The 19,963-nt window shown below is 51.1% G+C and overlaps 4 protein-coding genes across 6 annotated transcripts in view; 1 reads left to right on the forward strand and 3 right to left on the reverse strand.

Annotated features, from left to right (window-relative positions):
• The window catches only part of SMG5 (SMG5 nonsense mediated mRNA decay factor), a 35,822-nt gene extending 35,165 nt beyond the window's left edge, over window positions 1-657 (reverse strand). Inside the window, exon 1 of the mRNA XM_050752881.1 lies at window positions 374-657. Within this exon, the coding sequence (XP_050608838.1) occupies window positions 374-447 (74 nt within the window). The 5' untranslated portion in view covers window positions 448-657. The remainder of the gene's footprint in view (window positions 1-373) is intronic.
• On the forward strand, window positions 629-11,278 carry TMEM79 (transmembrane protein 79). Of its 2 annotated transcripts, XM_050754884.1 has the most exons (5): window positions 629-832; window positions 2,071-2,204; window positions 2,996-3,792; window positions 4,071-4,284; window positions 9,899-11,278. In XM_050754884.1, exons 3-5 carry the CDS (start codon window positions 3,036-3,038, stop codon window positions 10,110-10,112), a joined length of 1,185 nt encoding a protein of 394 aa, XP_050610841.1. In that variant the 5' UTR covers window positions 629-832; window positions 2,071-2,204; window positions 2,996-3,035; the 3' UTR covers window positions 10,113-11,278. The 2 variants fall into 2 exon arrangements, with proteins under 2 accessions (XP_050610841.1, XP_050610850.1); XM_050754893.1 differs by lacking the exon at window positions 2,071-2,204.
• GLMP (glycosylated lysosomal membrane protein) lies at window positions 11,224-14,212 on the reverse strand. 2 transcript variants are annotated; one of them, XM_050754720.1, is made up of 6 exons: window positions 14,055-14,212; window positions 13,293-13,550; window positions 12,900-13,100; window positions 12,554-12,772; window positions 11,856-12,112; window positions 11,224-11,745 (listed from the first exon to the last, which is right to left on the reverse strand). In XM_050754720.1, the coding sequence occupies exons 1-6, from the start codon at window positions 14,172-14,174 to the stop codon at window positions 11,580-11,582; spliced, it is 1,221 nt and encodes a 406-aa protein (XP_050610677.1). In that variant the 5' UTR covers window positions 14,175-14,212; the 3' UTR covers window positions 11,224-11,579. The 2 variants fall into 2 exon arrangements, with proteins under 2 accessions (XP_050610677.1, XP_050610682.1); XM_050754725.1 differs by lacking the exon at window positions 13,293-13,550.
• A 2,032-nt stretch (window positions 14,213-16,244) lies between these two features.
• Window positions 16,245-18,579, reverse strand: VHLL (VHL like). The gene is given in 3 exon segments (XM_050788168.1): window positions 16,245-16,248; window positions 17,935-17,978; window positions 17,980-18,579. Coding segments are annotated over 3 exon segments (648 nt in total).
• Between the last annotated feature and the right edge of the window lie 1,384 nt (window positions 18,580-19,963).

Below are 19,963 nucleotides of genomic sequence, written 5' to 3' on the forward strand. Positions count from 1 at the left end.
CCCACAGGATTCCAAGCATCGTTCCCTTCCGGGTTTTTCTACACCTATGACCCCACCTTCACCTACCCAACCCTTCCAGCCTTCAATTCTCACCCTATTACCCGAACTCCACAAAGCTTAGTGCCCGCCCCAAGCAAGCTCACTGCAGAGGGGATTCCTCCACGTGCTTCCCTCCAAACCTCCCACCCACCCAATTCCTCCTTTCAGTTCCATCCTGAGTTACTACGGGACCCTGCCCCGCCTCCAAAATTGCACCCTCCTTCCTCGCCCGCACCTTACCCCGACACACGGGCCCCGCCCGCCCGGGAGGCCCCGCCCCTCGCCGTCTCCCCACTTCCCTTGGCGGCTGCTCTCACGCCCTGGCCCCTCTCACCGGTAAAGCCGCTTAGTGTGGAGGACTTTTGCTTCGGGCTCACTGCTCTCCCCTGTGGGGGGGCCTTGGCTCATGGTGCCCGGGTCCGGGGGCAGCTCCCGGTCACAGGCCCCCGCCACCCACCACTACCACCACCACTGCCGTCTCCGGCCGTAGCCGCAGCCGCCGCCGCCGCCGGCCCTGCTCGGCCGCCATCGCTGTGAGGCGGCTGCCCGCGACAGCTCCTCCTCCGCCTGGCAAATCTCGCGATGGCAGCCGCACAGTTGCGGACCAGTGGCCTGCTGCTACCAAATCTCGCGAAACTCGTTTTCCCTCCCGGGAAGTTGCCAGAACTAACTCTGGGCAGCATGGCCTCTTTCCGGCTTCTCCAAACCCTTGCGAAAAACTTTATTGGCAAAGCTATCAGAGAACTGACAGTGTACCCACTGAGGCGGCCAAAGCTTAACTGGATCAGGGCAGGTGAGCTTACAGCTAGGAGGGTGACTGCTTTGTCCCACAGTGGTCATTTGGTCCATCCTTCTGCCCCTTTCCCGCCTCCCCGTTTGAACTAAGCCTCTTTCAGATTACTGGTTAGAGTGACTCCAGCTTTCCCTTTTCCCCCATAATTTAAACAAACAAAAAGTGCATGTGGAAGTTTCCTTGGAAAGGGCCGAGCATCACATAGGAGTAAAGCCCTGGAAGAAATGACTTGTACAAGCGTCTTGGCCCTTCAGCTCCCCTCCCAAAGATTTCCAGCTTGCATATCTCTTACCACCCAGTAACATTTATTGAACTGCTGTCTTCCAGCCACAGTGCAGGATTCTAGACACAGAGAGGTGAGCAAGCTAGACACTATCCCTGCCCTCACAAAGCTCAAATGACTTTAGGGATAAGGACTCATAGGAATGAGAAGCTAGTCCCTCACGTTTCTATCTCCTGATCCTCACATTGGATATCAGGGCAGGTGGGCTCACAGCTAGGAGCGTGACTGCTTTGTCTTGTTTTAGCTTAAACCTAAGTTTAAAAGCAAGGGGTTTTTTTGTTTGTTTTGTTTTTTGTGTTTTGTTTTGTTTTTTGCCTGTGTACGAATTGTAATGAGAACATAAATTGCCCTTCTACCGCTATGCTCTTGGCTTCAGCCACCCATCTTCTTTCTGTTCCTGAAACAGCCTAAGTCTTTCCCATCCATTGGTCTTTCACTTGCTGTTCCTCTGCCTGTAACACTCATACTCCTGATTTCCCATCAGGTTTCAGCTCAAATATTACCTTACCAAAGAGGTCTTTCCTATAAAAATTGTCTAATTGATTTAGTTGCTAGGCTTCTTCATTATCTGTTACCCCAATAGAACATAAGCTTCTCAAGGGCAGAGACCTTGACTGTCATCTTGTTCTCCTCTGTGTCTGCCTAGAATAGTTCCTAGCTAATAATGGTGACCAGTAAATATTTACTGAATGAATAAGTGTACAAATTCCATCTCTGGGTATCCCAGCCTACTCCGAGCACCCTTTGGTGCACAAATCCACTTTTCTCCCTCTGCTTTCCTGAGCTGGGAGCTCCTACACATTCCAGTTGCCTAGAATGTCAACTTACCTCTTTGCCCAGCTGCATCCCAACTTTCGGAAAGAATGACGACATCCTCCTCTAATGCTTTTTTTGTCGGCAGATTCAGCAGGGCGGGGCCTGCCCCTTTAATCTGGGCCCCACCTGCTCTGGTCAGACAGGTTTTGAGACACAGGTAAAGGGAGGGAGACAGAGAGAAATACTTGCAGAGCCAGCAGGTAGCTGGGCAGCTCCTTCCCGGACAGACGGACAGACGGATGGACGCTGGGGACCCTCCACTCCATATGGAAAGTAAGAGGATGTCCTGGGTCCAAACTACAAGGTTTGGAGGGCCCTTGAGATGAAGGAAGGGAATCAGTCCCATCCAGAAGCAATGAGATGAAGGGCAGCAGGGAGGGGAGAAAGACAGGAGAGAAGGCATACAAAACAGTCATGATCAGACCTAAATGCCGGAATAACAGATCCAGGCCCTGCAGAGATGGATGAGGTGGGCTAGTGAGGAGTTTGGGAACTGACCAAGTACCAATGAAGGAAGAGGGTGCCTGCAACTGCCAGCTTTTTGGGACAGATTAGTTGGCAAATCACTGGTCTCACCTGGAATGCAGGAGGGTTCCAAGCAGGGATATGCAGGGAGAAGGGGAGATGGGACAGTGGAGGGGAAGCTTCTCTGTCTACATACAGCAAGATCCTCGGTAGGAAAGAAACTTGGCAAAGTTCTAGACACCTCTTCTGCCTCCTGTTCCTGCATTAGGGTGGCCATGACTCCAGGGGTTTTGGTGGAGGGTCATAGAAGGCGTGGGTGGAGGCTGACTGAGGCCACAGCTGCCAGGGCCTGTGCCCCTTGACTCACCCTCTCCTGTTGGATGGCATTTGATGTCGAAAGGGTGCCTCCATTTCGGCTGCTCACTTCCTTCCCTCCTCCCTCTGTTTCAACGTCTTCCTCTGTACCAGTTTCTCCCTAAGGCTCCAGAAGGGGCCAAAGCCCATGAAACCAGTTGCCCTGGGGAGTATGAGTTCTGTCAACCTGTCCTAACAACTAGAAGACAGGGGTTTCTGACAGAGCTTTCCTCTGCTCCCTGCAGGATGACTTGACATTGTAGATCCCAGAACTGAGGCCCCAGGATGACAGAACAGGAGACCCTGGCCCTGCTGGAAGTGAAGAGGTCGGATTCCCCAGAGAAGAGCTCACCCCAGGCCTTGGTTCCCAATGGCCGGCAGCCAGAAGGGGAAGGTGGGGCCGAATCCCCAGGAGCTGAGTCCGTCAGAGTGGGGTCTTCAGCTGGGTCTCCCACAGCCATAGAGGGGGCTGAGGATGGTCTAGACAGCACAGTAAGCGAGGCTGCCACCTTGCCCTGGGGGACCGGCCCTCAGCCCAGTGCTCCGTTCCCGGATCCCCCTGGCTGGCGGGACATTGAACCAGAGCCCCCTGAGTCAGAGCCACTTACCAAGCTAGAGGAGCTGCCCGAAGACGATGCCAACCTGCTGCCTGAGAAAGCGGCCCGTGCCTTCGTGCCTATTGACCTACAGTGCATTGAGCGGCGGCCCCAAGAAGACCTTATCATGCGCTGTGAGGCAGGCGAGGGCGAGTGCCGAACCTTCATGCCCCCCCGGGCCACCCAGCCCGACCCCACTGAGCGCAAGTGGGCTGAGACGGTGGTGAGGCCGCCTGGCCATTCCTGTGGGGGCTGCGGGAGCTGTGGAGACCGTGAGTGGCTAAGGGCTGTGGCCTCCGTGGGAGCTGCACTCATCCTCTTCCCCTGCCTACTATATGGGGCATATGCCTTCCTGCCGTTTGATGTCCCACGGCTGCCCACCATGACTTCCCGCCTGATCTACACACTCCGCTGCGGGGTCTTTGCCACCTTCCCCATTGTGCTGGGTGAGCCTGTGAGAAGAAAGGGGAGATTGGGAAGTGGACTTGAGGAGGGCAGGGCCTGCCTGCCATGGGGAGGAGGAGGGTTTCCCTTCACTTGGCCTGGGCCCCTCAGGGTCTCCCACCCCCTGCCAGTCTGCATGCCCATATCCTCCCAGGACCACTTCCACCCCACTGTGTAGAGGCTATGCACTGCCCACAGTGAAACTGCCCCCAGCTTACTGCCTCTTGCGCCCTTACCCTGCCTGTTCTGACCCTACCCTGTGTTTCCCAACTCCACCCAGGGATCCTGGTGTACGGGCTGAGCCTGTTATGCTTTTCTGCCCTTCGGCCCTTTGGGGAGCCACGGCGGGAGGTGGAGATCCACCGGCGATATGTGGCCCAGTCGATCCAGCTCTTTATCCTCTACTTCTTCAACCTGGCCGTGCTTTCCACTTACCTGCCCCAGGACACCCTCAAACTGCTCCCTCTGCTCACTGGTCTCTTTGCCATCTCCCGGTAAGTTGGGGCAGGGGGTGGGCATGGGAGAGGGAATGGTGCTAGAGAACCCAGGCATCTGAATGTCTGGAGAATCAGGGTCAGGAGCTTTCCGGATTCTACCCTGGCCCAAATGTGTGCCCTGGGGAGATAAGTCCACCTTCTCTCTTGTACCTTACTTCAGCTGGTCAGCAGATGGAAGCTGATTTCAGAGATACATATAACCATGTCAAACAAAAAGGCTTTCAGGTGTCATCTAGATCCATGCACCCATTGCAGCCACTCCTGTGGCAATCTGGTCAGGTAGCTGTTTTGGTCTCTAGCTGAACACCCCCTATGACCAAATGTACAACTTAAAAATAGATATATTTTTTCAAAATAGAGAGAAGGCTGGGTGCAGTGGCTCATGCCTGTAATCTCAGCACTTTAAGAGGCCGAGGTGGCAGATCACTTGAGGTCAGGAGTTTGAGACCAGCCTGGCCAACATGGTGAAACTCTGTCTCTACTAAAAATACAAAAATTAGCTGAGCATGATGGTGCACACCTGTAGTCCCAGCTACTCAGGAGGCTGAGGCAGGAGAATTGCTTGAGCCCAGGAGGCGGAGATTGCAGTGAGACAAGATCGTGCCACTGCACTCCAGCCTGGACAACAGAGCTAGACTTCATCTCAAAAAAACAAATAGCCGGGTGCAGTGGCTCACGCCTGTAATCCCAGCACTTTGGGAGGCTGAGGCGGGTGGATCACAAGGTCAGGAGCTCGAGACCACCTTGGCCAACAAGGTGAAACCCCAGCTCTACTAAAAATACAAAAAATTAGCCAGGTGTGGTGGTGGGCATCTGTAATCCCAGCTATTCAGGAGGCCGAGGAAGGAGAATCGCTTGAACCTGGGAGGCGGAGGTTGCAGTGAGCCGAAATCGCGCCATTGCCCTCCAGCCTGGGTGACAGAGCGAGACTCTGGCTCAAACAAATAAATAATTAATTAAAATAAAATAAAAAATAGAGATGAGGTCTCACTATGTTGCCCAGGCTGGTCGCAAACTCCTGGCCTCAAGCAATCCTCCTGCCTCAACTTCCCAGTGTGCTGATTACTCAATTCTTCATATAAACCAGTCTTTTTCCTTTTTTTTTTTTTTTTTTTTTTTTTTTTTTGAGACGGAGTCTCGCTCTGTCGCCCAGGCTGGAGTGCAGTGGCCGGATCTCAGCTCACTGCAAGCTCCGCCTCCCGGGTTCACGCCATTCTCCTGCCTCAGCCTCCCGAGTAGCTGGGACTACAGGCGCCCGCCACCTCGCCCGGCTAGTTTTTTTTTTGTATTTTTTTAGTAGAGACGGGGTTTCACCGTGTTAGCCAGGATGGTCTCGATCTCCTGACCTCGTGATCCGCCCGTCTCGGCCTCCCAAAGTGCTGGGATTACAGGCTTGAGCCACCGTGCCCGGCCTTTTTCCATTTTTAAAGGTACTAATTGTTAGACAGTTCTTCATACTGCGCTAAACATTTCTGCCCAGATTCTGACCTCCAGAATTGCCTAGGACAAATTTAGATATTTGATACAACCTCTCAATCCCCCCACTCTAACACTCTGTCCCCCTAGTATCTGCTTTGCAAAATGGCCCGGTTTCTTCACTGTCCTGGGAAGAAACTTCTGCCTGTCACAGTTGGGCGGCCTGGTTGAGGGTACTGTCCTCTTCCTGTTTGTCAATGACGAGAGGGCCCCGGTAGAAGGTACCGTCCTTTTCTTCATACAAACCAAGGACATGTGAGCTCTCGTCGCAGCCTTCTTACTCTTCTCTTTTTTTTTTTTTTTTGAGACAACGTTTCACTCTTGTTGCCCAGGCTGGAGAATACAATGGCATGATCTCAGCTCACTGCAATCTCCACCTCCTGGGTTCAAGCACCCACCACCAGGCCCAACTAATGTTTTGTATTTTTAGTAGAGACAGGGTTTCACCATGTTGGCCAGGCTGGTCTTGAACTCCTGACCTCAGATGATCTGCCCGCCTTGGGCTCCCAAAGTGTTGGGATTACAGGTGTGAGCCACCGCGCCTGGCCCTTACTCTCCTTTCATTCAGACTTTTTACCATCACCTAAAATCCTTAGGGGTATTTTCACATGAACTACTATTAACCTTAACCTAGAAGGCACCTTTGAATTTCTTAACCCAAATGCAGGTGTTTTCTTCCATTTTCCCTAATACATATGCTCTTGTTACTTTTTTTTTTTTTTTTTTGAGACGGTGTCTTATTCTGTTACCCAGGCTGGAGTGCAGTGGCGCCATCTCGGCTCACTACAACCTCTGTATCCTGGGCCCAAGCAATTTTCCTGCGTCTGCCCCCTGAGTAGCTGAGATTACAGGTGTGAGCCACCATGCCCAGGTAAATTTTTTTGTATTTTTAGTAGAGACAGGGTTTCACCATGTTGGCCAGGCTGGTCTTGAACTCCTGACCTCAGATAATCCACCCGCCTCGGCCACCCAAAGTGCTGGGATTATAGGTGTGAGCCACCACGCCTGGCCTGCTCTTGTTACTTTTGATACAGGATTCCAGGTAGCTTGCTAAAATAAAATATTATTCCTGTTGAGCTAAAATTAATCTTCCCGTCACTTCTGATTGTGGTCCAACAGTCAGTTGTCCCACCAGCCTCCTGACCATCATGCAGCCTTGCATTTTCTCCCAGTAGGTTTTCCCGAAATAAATATGTTCCTGCTCATGTAACTCAGCCTCCCATCTCAAACTCTTGGGGAATACTGGTCTCAGATAGAAGTTGGCTTAAGCAGTAAAAGTAATCAGGGAGCTAAAGGAAGACTCAGTGATTGTCTGGTTCAGGCTTCCCATTTTACAAAGGGGAAATCACAACAGATTAGGGGAGAAGAGTTGCTCAGGTCGTCAGCAATAGTGTCAGCACTAGAATCCAGGTCCCTTCCCTCTTTTATCCAGGGTCCTTCTTTACCATGGACAAGTTCATTAAGCAGTTTGTGCCTCAGTTTCATCATCTGTAAAATGAGGTTGTTATGGGGATTAAATGAGTTAACTCATGTAGAGTACTTAAAACAATTTGGTACTTGGGGCTGGGCGCAGTGGCTCACGCCTGTAATCCCAGCACTTTGGGAGGCCAGGGCGGGTGGATCATGAGGTCAGGAGATTGAGACCATCCTGGCTAACATGGTAAAACCCCGTCTCTAATAAAAATACAGAATTAGCTGGGTGTGGTGGTGGGCGCCTGTAATCCCAGCACTTTGGGAGGCCGAGGTGGGCGGATCACCAGGTCAGAAGATTGAGACCATCCTGGCTAACATGGTGAAACCCCATCTCTACTAAAAATACAAAAAATTAGTGGTGGTGGGCGCCTGTAGTCCCAGCTACTCGGGAGGCTGAGGCAGGAGAATGGCGTGAACCCAGGAGGTGGAGCTTGCAGTGAGCCGAGATCGGGCCACTGCACTTCAGCCTGGGAGACAGTGAGACTCCATCTCAAAAAAAACAACAAGAACAACAACAAAAAAATCTGGTATTTGGTAAGGGTTCATTATGCTGTGCTGCTTCCTAGTGCAGAAGAGAAGCAGCAGTTATTCTTCCCTCCCTTTCACAGGTGAAAAAGAACAGAGGCACATGAATTATGTAAGAGGAAGTTGCTCTTCCCTCCCTCCATTGAGGGGTGTGTATTGAACAAATCTTCCACGAAATTTGTGGCTGACCCATCCTCTGGGCTTCAAGCCCTCCTGGAGGTGGCTTCTTTGCTCTCCTCTTTACGTCTGCCCCTCAAATTGGCAGAAGAGGAGGTAATGAACAGGCTTGGGTTCAAATCATGACTTTTCTATTTCCCAGATGTGTGATCTTGGATGAGTCTTACTTAACCCATTTGAAATCTTAGTTTCTTCATCTGCAAAAGGATAAATACAGTGGAACACACTGCAGCTATAAAAGAATGGGAAAACCATTTTTATATTGATATAAAATGATCTCCAGGATATATATATATATATATATATATATATTTTTTTTTTTTTTTTTTTTTTGAGACGGAGTCTCGCTCTGTCACCCAGGCTGGAGTGCAGTGGCCGGATCTCAGCTCACTGCAAGCTCCGCCTCCCGGGTTTACACCATTCTCCGGCCTCAGCCTCCCGAGTAGCTGGGACTACAGGCGCCCACCACCTCGCCCGGCTAGTTTTTTTGTATTTCTTAATAGAGACGGGGTTTCACCGTGTTAGCCAGGATGGTCTCGATCTCCTGGCCTCGTGATCCGCCCGTCTCGGCCTCCCAAAGTGCTGGGATTACAGGCTTGAGCCACCGCGCCCGGCCTCCAGGATATATTAAATGGGGAAAAAAATAAACATGCAGAGAACAGTCTATATAGTATGCTGCCATACTTCAAAAAAGGGAAAAATAGCTTTTTGCTCATATATGCACTTTTTAAAAAATCACTCAATGTACTATCACACTGGCTCTTCTTCCCCTTTCTTCCTCCTTCTTTCTTTCTTTCTTTCTTCTTCTTCCTTCTTCTTCTTCTTTCTCCAAGAAAAGCACACTGGTCTTTAAGAAAAAATAAATAAAAGAAAAAATCTGCTGGACATGGTGGCTCACACCTGTAATCTCAGCACTTTGGGAGGCCAAGGCAGGAGAATTGCTTGAAGCCAGGAGTTTGAGACCCTCATCTGTACAAAAATAATTTAAAAAATCAGCTGGGCATGGCAGCACACACCTGTAGTCCCTGCTACTTGGGAGGCTGTGGTGGAAGGACTGCTTGAGCCCAGGAGTTGGAGGCTGCCACTGCACTCCAGCCTGGCTGACAGAGTAAGACCCCATCTCTAAAAAAAAAAAAAAGGCTAGGCGTGGTGGCTCACTCCTGTGATCCCAGCACTTTGGGAGGCCAAGGAGGGCAGATGATCAGGTCAGGAGATTGAGACCATCTTGGGTGAAACCCCGTCTCTACTAAAAATACAAAAAATTATCAAGGCATGGTGGCGGGCACCTGTAGTCCCAGCTACTCGGGAGGCTGAGGCAGGAGAATCGCTTGAAGCCGGGAGGCAGAGCTTACAGTGAGCTGAGATCATGCCACTGCACTCCAGCCTGGGTGACAGAGCGAGACTCCGTCTCAAAATAATAATAATAATTTAAAAAATCACTTAGTGCACAAGAAACCATAATACTGATGCCTGGGGTGGGGGTGGGGGAGAATAGGGTAGGAATCGGTAAAGGGAGGAAAATATTTTACTATACTGATTGAATTTGCTCAAACATTTTAAAGTTTGTACAGCCAGGTGTGGTGGCTCGCATCTGTAGTCCCAGCTACTCAGGAGTCTGAGGTGAGAGAATCACTCAAGGCCAGAAGTTTGAGCCCAGACTGGCAACACATAGCAAGACCATGTCTCTAAAAAAATAAAAATAAATCGAAAAGTAAATAAAAGAGGGAAAGGAATAATATACTCGACTTCATAAAGATGTGGGGAAGTCAAAATCAATCACTTATAGTAATTAGCGCTGTGCCTAATACATTTTAAATGCATAAACTTTGGCTGTATTTGGAAGCACCAGCCATACCCACCAACTGCATCTGCCTCCCTATCTACTCCCCCCACTGTCAGCCTATTGCCAAGCTGAAGCGCTTCCCTTGAGAGTAGCCTGACCCTTTTCTTGCCCCCCCAGTCTGATCTACTGGCTGACCTTCGCCGTGGGCCGCTCCTTCCGCGGCTTCGGCTATGGCCTGACGTTTCTGCCGCTGCTGTCAATGCTGATGTGGAACCTCTACTACATGTTCGTGGTGGAGCCGGAGCGCATGCTCACTGCCACGGAGAGCCGCCTGGACTACCCGGACCACGCCCGGTCGGCCTCCGACTACAGGCCCCGCCCCTGGGGCTGAGCCGCTCCGCCCTCCCACTCGGAGTAGCGGGTAGCAGCGTGGGTCTGACATATCTTTGAACCTTGTGGCCAGGCCTGGACTTCGCCCCCAGGCCTAGGACCGCGGTGGGTGGAACCCTGCTACTACCCCAACAGGGACTCCAATCAATCAGAGTTCTCCCCTTGCCCGGGCTGCCCTTCACCTTTGGTGCCCGGGACAGTCATAAGGGATGGACTTAGTTTTCTTGCAGGGAAAAAGGTGGACAGCCATGTTTCTTACGGATGCTGAGGGCATGGGGCCAGGACCAGGGGAGAGGCACAGCTCCTTCCTGAGCAGCCTGCCACCACTACCACAAGGGCTCCCTAATGCTGGACTCTGGTCCACTCCCCGGCTTCCCATGAGGCAGGAGGCAGAGCCACAGCCAAGGCCCTGACCACTTCTGTGCCATTTGTCTAAGCACAGTGCATCAAGGACGCTGGAAATGCCTTAAGGATAGAGGCTGGGCATCACATCAAATGGGACTGTGATGTTTGGTGAAAACCTTCCTGGGGATCTGGATTCAGGACCCTCCATGACTGGCCTTAGGGCCCCTTAGCCTGAGTTAAGACTATTTACAGCTGGCCAGTCCAGAGCTGCTGCTCTTCTACCTATTTAGGCCCCTGTAACTTCCCACCTTTAAACTGCCCAGAAGCCATGCCTCTCCCACGGGAAGAGGGGAGCAGACAGGGAAATCTGCCTCCCAAGAGGGTGTGTGTGTGTCTGTGTGTGTGTGTGTGTGTGTGTGTACGCGCACGCTCACACGTGGTGGCTGGGGAGTGCCTGGATGGTGCGGTGGCTGATGTTAACCTAGTATGAGTGTGTGTGTGTAACAATAAATTACTACCAGTCTTTGCTGGCTTTTTCTTCCTGTTTGTCCCCCAGTCTTGAGTGTCCCTTCCCTGTTTCATTCAGATGACAATAGAAACCTCCTAACTCTACCTGGTGGAGTGGAGCTGGCAGGTTCCTTGGTTCCACAGCAAGGAAATGGAGCCTCAAACAGAAACTTGCCTTCCAAGCCCATCTCTTAGCCCTTCCATTCCCTGGAACCAGCCCAAGACCAGCCCAACGACACTCACACATCAATAAACTGGAGCCCTGTGAAAAAAAAAATATCTATTTTCTTGCCTTCCAGGGCAGCCAACCAGTCAGAATGCCTCTCATTTAGGCCTGCAAGTCCCATCCAAGGGAAATGTGTGGAGATGCAAGAAGGCAACACCAAGGGGACCTTATCAATAGCCCTGTCCTCCATCCCCTCCAAAGTTCCCCCCGCAAGGTATGAAGGAAGCCCCACCTGGGGGTCTCCAGGAAATTGAGGCTGGCCTCTGAGGTTCCACAGAAAAGCAAGACGGGGGAGTGAAGGGGCCGACTGGAACTTGATACTCCAACCTCCAGAGTTTTGAGGCACAACAAGACAGGTCCAGTAATGTCCTTCCCTCCAGAGAGCGGGCCTTAATTTATGGACTGGTACTCTGAGTACTTCTTGTGGTACAGTAGCAAAACCAAGCCTCCCACTAGCAGCATGAGCCCTGGGGCACCCAGGGCCACCGCCATGATGCCCAGGACTAGTGGGGACAAGCCATCCACTGGAGGGAAGCCCACACCCAGGAGCATCGACCTAGAGCAAGCAGAGAGAGAGAGGTAAGCGGGCTTAGGAGGAAAGGCTGGGAGACTCAGCCTTGGTCCACTTCAACTCCCCAAGCCCGCAGCCCAAGCCCTGGCTCTCACCAGCTGAGGTAGTGTTGGTCCCAGTAGCCAGGGCCTGTAGAAGCCCCGAACGTCACATTGAAGGCACAGAAGTTATTCTGGGACCCAAAGAAGGCTCGGACAATGGGTGACTGGGGAAGAGGGTATGCCAAGGCAGGATGAAGAGGGGAAGCTTGGCAGGGCAGGGCTGATTCTCGGCCCCCCGGCTTCTGGGAGTAAGCCACTGGTCGCCACTGTGCGAAGCCTGATGGGAGGGAGCCCCACAGCAGCTGGTCCAACTGGGAAGAAAGGCAAACAAGGGAGGGTAAAGAGGACCAACCTGTGCCCAACCCTCTTTTCCCTGCCTCTCCCAGCCTTCATCTGTGACTAGCAACAGGAGTCCTGAGTCCTAGGCAGGGCCTCAGTCCCTCCTCTGTAAAAATGGAGAGTTCGACTGGGTGAGGACTGAGTTGTTTTCCAAGCCTGCAAGTCTGGACTCAGCCCTCCTCTTGGCCCCCAGGCCCCTTGCAGATCTCCACCTGCCAGAGTGTAAGTCATACTGCACTGCCTGTCTGTCTCCACTGAGGGCAGGGACTGGGTCAGATTCATTAGCACAGTGCCTAGCACTTAAACGACCCAAAGTAAGTGTTGCTAAATGGCAAATGGTTGAATGAGTTTTAGGTCCCAATGGCGTCCCACCTATATTCCTCACCCCTCTGCCTCTCTCCAGGAAGCCTGACCTGGAAGACGGCAGGTGCGTATTCATCGTCGATGGAGTGCTGCTCCTGCACTGACGGGCAGTCAGAGCCCTGGCCCAGTGTGGCTACCTCCAGCCCAAACAGGGAACGGTTTCCTCGGGGAGAGGCTCCAACCAGGGCCACCTCTAGCTGACAGGTGTCTGCTGTGTGCAGGAGGCGAGGGGGTTGGGCTGGTCGGCTGGACCTGGAAAAGGCCTGGACCTAGGAAGGAAGAAGCATGGGAGGTGTGGGAAATAGCTGGATGCCTGTTCTTAAGGGCCACCTCCATCATTAAATCCCACCCTCTCAAATCAGCCTTTTTGAGTCTTTCCAATTTCCCACCCCTTACCCTGAAGGCCAGGCTGCCATTGGCAAAAGTCCTGGTAGGGTCGTTCATGGGGTGGCCTTGAAATGTGGCACTCAGGGTGGCAGGATCCAATGAATCAGTGATGTTGTTCCAAGAGAAATCAGCCAAGGAGTATGGAGGATATGGTGTTCCTGGAGGCTTTGCTGCCGTATCAGACACGTTGGTGCTGTCAAACTCAAGCAGCTGGAGGGTGGGGGTGGGGTGGAACTGGGCTTGCCTCTGTTTTTCTCCCGAGACCACACCTCCCACTCACCCCCTACCAAGGCTTTCATATCTGAGTCTATTTCACCACCCCCAGTCTTTAGTTCCACCCTCTAATTGGGATGAACTCTCTCCTCTGCACTCTTCTCCTTGGTTCTCTCCCAACCTCCTCACCCTGGTAAAAACAATGGCAGAAGAAAACTGAATGCTGTCCTTGGGGAGCACCATCAGGCCCCCATCGGGCTCAGGGGATAGCAGGCGGCTCCAGTTGACGCTCAGGGTGCTGTGGGGGGTGTTGGTGGCTACCAGCACCACTGCCAGAGGCCCCAAGCTGCTCCATATATAGTGCAGTGTGGAATTGGTGCCCACTGCCCGGATATGAAGCAGGTTCTGCACGGGACCCAGCCAGTTAGGGATGACCTCCAGAGACACCTGGAACATGGAGTAGTGGAGGGTTGAGGGAACAGGATCAAGGAGAGACACGGGCAAAAGAGAAGTTTGAGGGGAGGGGAGTTTGGAAAGTGCTGGAGAAAAGATGGGATCTTGGGGACTAGACAAGAGGAATGTGTGCGGGAGCTGAGGGAACCCTGGGGTAAGGGGCAGTGGGTACAGGATATCCAAAAAGGGGTAGGGTAGAGGGTACAGCCAGGACTCCCCTGACCCTGGTGGGCAGGTCAGGGCACAGGGCTGGGAAGAAGAAAACATTCAACACTTGCCTGGACCCAGGGCTGAGTCGGGGTTCAGACTTCACCCTCACATTCACCCTACTCCACAATCCCGTCCCATGACCCATGACCATCTCCCACACCCTCCAGGTTGAAGAACCCTCCTCTTGGCAGCTGCCCTCCACCCCTAGCCCCTGGATGCCTGGTTCCAGCCACCCTGCAAGGGTAGCATTTCCTGAAACTTCTATCGCTGTAGCCCCAGGGCCCTCACCTGGCGGGTCGTCTCCCCCAGCAGGCCAAATGGGGCTGCAAACAGAAACAGAGTCAAAAGGAGCAGGGGGCTGGGGGCAGAGTGCCCCCAACCCCAGCTGCGCTCCACAGAGCCGCGCATACGGCCGCAATTCAGCCGACGGAAGAGGTGCCGGAGGGTCACATGACTCAGGTTCAGCTGATCCCTTTCAAGGGCGGAGCCACCAAACCAGTTTTTGCTTTTTTTTTTAATTTCCTTTCCTCAGCACCATTTAATGTATTAAAGAACAACTTTGTATTCTATCTTAAAACAGGAAACGTCACAGTCTCTTACAAGTAATACAATTTAATACAGTCACAAGATTTTAAGTGAAAAAATACATTATTCATGCTACAAGTTTTCAGTCTTCCTTGGACAATGCCAAAAATACAGTATTCAAACGGCATGTTTTAAGAGGAACGTGAAATCTCATTTTGACACAAAGACAGGTTAAAGAAAATAAACCCAACAGGGAACTACTGCAGGACCAGCACATTGCCTTAAGTCCCCGACCCTGTCCCATTATGGAACTCATACAGCTGCTTTCTACTCTAGCACATGAAATCCTGCGGTTCCTCTTCTCTGTGAACTATGAAACTCCTTGGGGTTCTTCCCTGTGGAACAGTGTGGTTCTTCTTCCCTGCCTAACATTTCAACAAAAATTGTAAATATTTAGAGATGTGTCACTAAATAACAACATACTTCCAAAAAAGCCAACTTACTTGTTAAATATTGAAAGAAAAGGCCGGGCGCAGTGGCTCACACCTGTAATCCCAGCACTTTGGGAGGCCGAGGCAAGTGGATCACTTAAGGTCAGGAGTTCAAGACCAGCCTGACCAACATGGTGAAACCACGTCTCTACTAAAAATACAAGAATTAGCCAGGCGTGGTGGCAGGCGCTTGTAATCCCAGCTACTTGGGAGGCTGAGGCAGGAGAATCGCTTGAACCTAGGAGGCAGAGGTTGCAGTGAGCTGAGATCAGGACATTGCACTCCAGCCTGGGCAACGAGAGGCAAAACTCTGTCGAGAGAGAGAGAGAGAGAGAGATCGAGACCATCCTGGCAAACACAGTGAAACCCGTCTCTATTAAAAATACAAAAAATTAGCCGGGCGTGGTGGCGGGTGCCTGTAGTCCCAGCTACTTGGGGGGCTGAGGCAGGAGAATGGCAGGAACCCGGGAGGCGGAGCTTGCAGTGAGCTGAGATCCGGCCACTGCACTCCAGCCTGGGCGACAGAGCAAGACTCCGTCTCAAAAAAAAAAAGAAAGAAAGAAAGAAAGGAAAGACCTAAAATTCGGTGAAATTTAAAAGGGTTGTAGAAAACTGTGAAGTGTTTGTTTTCTTCACTTCACTCTGATTTTATTTTACTTATTTATTTTGAGACAGCATCTTGCTCTGTCACCAAGGCTGGAGTGCAGTGGCACAATCACGACTTACTGCAGCCTCAAACTCTTGAGCTCACGTGATCCTTCTGCCTTAGTCTCCTAAGTAGCTGGGACTTCAGGCACATGCCACCATGCCTGGCTAATTTAAATTTTTTTTTTTTTTTTTTTTTAGACACAGGGTCACACTATGTTGCCCAGGCTGGTCTTGAACTCCTGGGCTCCAGTGATCCTCTCACATGGGCCTCCCAAAGTACTGGGATTATAGGGGTGAGCCACCACACCAGCCATCACTCTGATTTTAGAACATAGGACTTGTACGCAAAGGTTAGGATAAGGAACTAAAGATGCCAAAAAATACCCCAAACATTAATTGCAAAAAAAAGACTAATGTTTGGCCAGACACGGTGGCTCACGCCTTTAATTGCAGCACTTTGGGAGGCTGAGGCAGGTGGATCACGAGGTCAGGAGATGGAGACCATCCTGGCTAACACGGTGAAACCCTGTCTCTACTAAAAACGCAAAAAAAATTAGCCGGGCCCGGTGGCGGTTGCCTGTAGTCCCAGCTACTTGGGAGGCTGAGGCAGGAGAATGGGGTGAACCTGGGAGGCGGAGCTTGCAGTGAGCCAAGATCGTGCCACTGCACTCCAGCCTGGGTGACAGAGCGAGACTCTGTTTAAAAAAAAAAAAAGACTAATGTTTGTGAAGAGCTTATAACATAGAAAAATATTTGTTATAAAATTAAAATTAAATGAAAAAGTAGGATACAAAACTATATAAAAAGTAAGATCTCAACTATGTGGGAAAAAAAGGATAAAGGTAATAGCTCAAAATGGTGATAGTGGTTGTATTTAAGTAGTCTATCTATAGTGATTTTTTTCTTCTTTTTTACTTTTCTGTGTCTTCCAAATTTTTCTCTACTGGGGGGATTTTTTTTTTTTTTTTTTTTTTGAGACGGAGTCCCACCTGTCTCCCAGGCTGGAATGCAGTGGCAAGATCCCTGCCCACTGCAACCTCTGCCTCTCGGGTTCAAGTGATTCCCCTGCCTCAGCTTCCCGAGTAGCTGGGATTACAGGCACACGCCACCATGCCCAGCTAATTTTTTTTTTTTTTTTTTTAAGACGGAGTCTCGCTCTGTCGCCCAGGCTAGAGTGCAGTGGTGTGATCACAGCTCACTGCAACCTCCGCCTCCCGGGTTCATGCCATTCTCCTGCCTCAGCCTCCCAAGTATCTGGGACTACAGGCATGCGCCACCATGCCTGGCTAATTTTTGTATTTTTAGTAGAGATGGGGTTTCACCATGTTGTCCAGACTGCTATCGAACTGAACACACACAATTAGCCAGGAAAGGCGGCGCCTGTAATCCCAGCTACTCGGGAGGCTGAGGCAGGAGAATCGCTTGAACCCGGGAGGTGGAGGTTGCAGTGAACCGAGATTGCGCCATTGCACTCCAGTCTGGGTGACAGAGTGAGACTCTTGTCTCAAAAAAAAAAAAAAAAAAAAAAAAAAAAAACTTCAGGCCGGGCACGGTGGCTCATGTCTGTAATCCCAGCACTTTGGGAGGCCGAGGCGGGTGGATCACGAGGTCAGGAGATAGAGACCATCCTGGCTAACATGGTGAAACCCCATCTCTACTAAAAATACAAAAAATAAATTTAAAAAAAATTAGCCGGGCGTGGTGGCGGGCGCCTGTAGTCCCAGCTACCCTGGAGGCTGAGGCAGGAGAATGGCGTTAACCCGGGAGGCGGTGGAGTTTGCAGTGAGTGGAGATCGCGACAGAGCGAGTCTCCGTCTCAAAAAAAAGAAAAAAGGCCGGGCGCGGTGGCTCAAGCCTGTAATCCCAGCACTTTGGGAGGCCGAGGCGGGCGGATCACAAGGTCAGGAGATCGAGACCACAGTGAAACCCCGTCTCTACTAAAAATACAAAAAAATTAGCCGGGCGCGGTGGCAGGCGCCTGTAGTCCCAGCTACTCAGGAGGCTGAGGCAGGAGAATGGCGGGAACCCGGGAGGCGGAGCTTGCAGTGAGCCGAGATCGCGCCACTGCACTCCAGCCTGGGCAACAGCGTGAGACTCCGTCTCAAAAAAAAAAGAAAAAAAAAGAAAAAAAAAATCTCCAGTCTCCTCTTCCATCCATTAATTTTCTTTTTTTTCTCTCTCTCTCTCTCTCTCTCTTTTTATTTATTTATTTATTTTGAGATGGAGTCTCAATCTGTTGCCCAGGCTGGAGTGCAGTGACAATCTCAGCTAACTGCAACCTCCACCTCCCGGGTTCAAGCAATTCTCCTGCCTCAACCTCCCAAGTAGCTGGGATTACAGACACGTGCCACCACGCCCAGCTAATTTTTGTATTTTTAAAGTAGAGACAGGTTTCACTATGTTGGCCAGACTGGTCTCAAACTCCTGACCTCAAGTGATCTGCCTGCTGCGGTCTCCCAAAGTGCTGGGATTACAGGAGTGAGCCACCATGCCCAGCCATCCACAGATTTTCACTGTGCTCCTGCGTCAGCCGCTCCAGGTCTTTCAAGTACATTTGGCTGGTCTTCCAGATCGTCACAGAGTGATCTGACAATGTCCAGTCTCATGTAATTCTCAGGCTTAACTAGGCTTCGGAAAACCTGGGGGCATCGCTCTTTCAGGGTATACGCTGGCAGTGTGATGTTGGCAAAAACAGGCTGTCCATCAACATTGGAACATGGCGTAAACAATTCAGTTTGGTCAACCATAAGTTTATCATGTGTCCTTGCATCTCTGAAGAGCCATGGGTGGCTTCGGAAATTGTGGATGCAGAAGTCCCTGCCGGGCAGCAGCTCTTCATAGCAGTTGAGCCACACAGGCAGCACGATGCGTGGGCTGCGGTTGCAAATGACCAGGGAGAGCCCAGGTGAGTTTCTGGAGCGCAGCACAGGCCATGCTGCTCCAGCCGCCATCTCCTCCTCGGCGCCCTACTCTTCCTGGCAGTACTCTTCTGGGCCTGCCTCTTGGGTGCCCGCCTTGGCCTCTAACTCCACCCCGTTCCCCGCTCTCCAGGGCCTTACCTCCGAAGCCTTGACAACTCGGGCCTGCCCATACCAGTTCTTAAAGAAACTACTTCCCTTCACCCGGATTTCAGCAGGCTGCGAGTACATAACCTCCTACCTGGGTGGTAAGCAAGACATCCTAGATCAGACAGACTTACTCCCAGCCTCTCCTACCTAGCCCGTCCCACTGAAGAGCTACCTATAGTGGGAGAGATCCAAATGGAATCCCAATAATACAACTGTGATAGGAAGATCCAAAGAGGAATTTGAGGGTATTCCATGAGATAGCACACCTGAGGGTTCTTTATGTCAATCTAGTATTTATTGGACACTTCATGGCTGGGCGCAGTGGCTCACACCTGTAATCCCAACACTTTGGGAGGCCGAGGCAGGTGGATCACCTGAGGTCGGGGTTCAAGACCAGCCTGGCCAACATGGTGAAACCCCATCTCCACTAAAAATACAAAAAAATTAGCCAGGCATGGTGGCGTATGCCTGTAATCCCAGGAACTTGGGAGGTTGAGGCAGGAGAATTGCTTGAACCTGGGAGGCAGAGATTGCAGTGAGCCAAGATCACACCACTGCACTCCAGCCTGGGTGACAGAGTGAGACCCTATCTTATAAACAAACAAACAAACAAACAATTAGCCAGGCGTGGTGGCAGGTGCCTGTAATCCTAGCTACTAGGGAGGCTGAGGCAGGAGAATTGCTTGAACCCGGGAGTTGGAGGTTGCAGTGAGCTGAGATTGCGCCATTGCACTCCAGCCTAAGCAACAAGAGTGAAACTCCAGCTCAAAAAAAAACCGCGGTGAAAAAAAAACTGTGTCTCACAAAAGCACTTTGGGAGGCTGAGGCAGGAAGATCACGAGGTCAGGAGATCGAGACCATCCTGGCCAACATGGTGAAACCCCATCTCTACTAAAAATACAAAAATTAGCTGGGTGAGGTGGTGTGTGCCTGTAGTCCCAGCTACTAGGGAAGCTGAGGCAGGGGAATCACTTGAACCTGAGAGGTGGAGGTTGCAGTGAGCTGAGACCATGCCATTGCACTCCAGCCTGGGTGACAGATCTATATCCCATCTCGGAAAAACAAATAAACAAAATACAAACAAAAAAATGTAATATTTATTGAACACTTCATTATTCAGGTTCTGGTCCAGGAAGAGTTCACAATTTTATTGTGGAGAAAAGATAAGATATGAGAAAATAGGATATGGGGGCAATACAGGTATTTGTCAAAAGAGGGAGGTGACATCTGGTGGGATGCACATTTTTTTTCTTTTTTTTTATTTATTGAGACGGAGTCTTGCACTGTTTTCTCAGGCTGGTGTGCAGTGGTGCAATCTCAGCTCACTGCAACCTCTGCCTCCCAGATTCAAGCAATTCTCCTGCCTCAGCCTCCCAAGTAGCTGGGACTACAGGTGCCCACTGCCATGCCCAGCTAAGTTTTGTATTTTTAAAGTAGAGATGGGGTTTCACCATGTTAGCCAGGC

This window comes from Macaca thibetana, chromosome 1 (assembly GCF_024542745.1).
Source record: "Macaca thibetana thibetana isolate TM-01 chromosome 1, ASM2454274v1, whole genome shotgun sequence".
Classification (NCBI taxonomy): Eukaryota; Metazoa; Chordata; class Mammalia; order Primates; family Cercopithecidae; genus Macaca; species Macaca thibetana.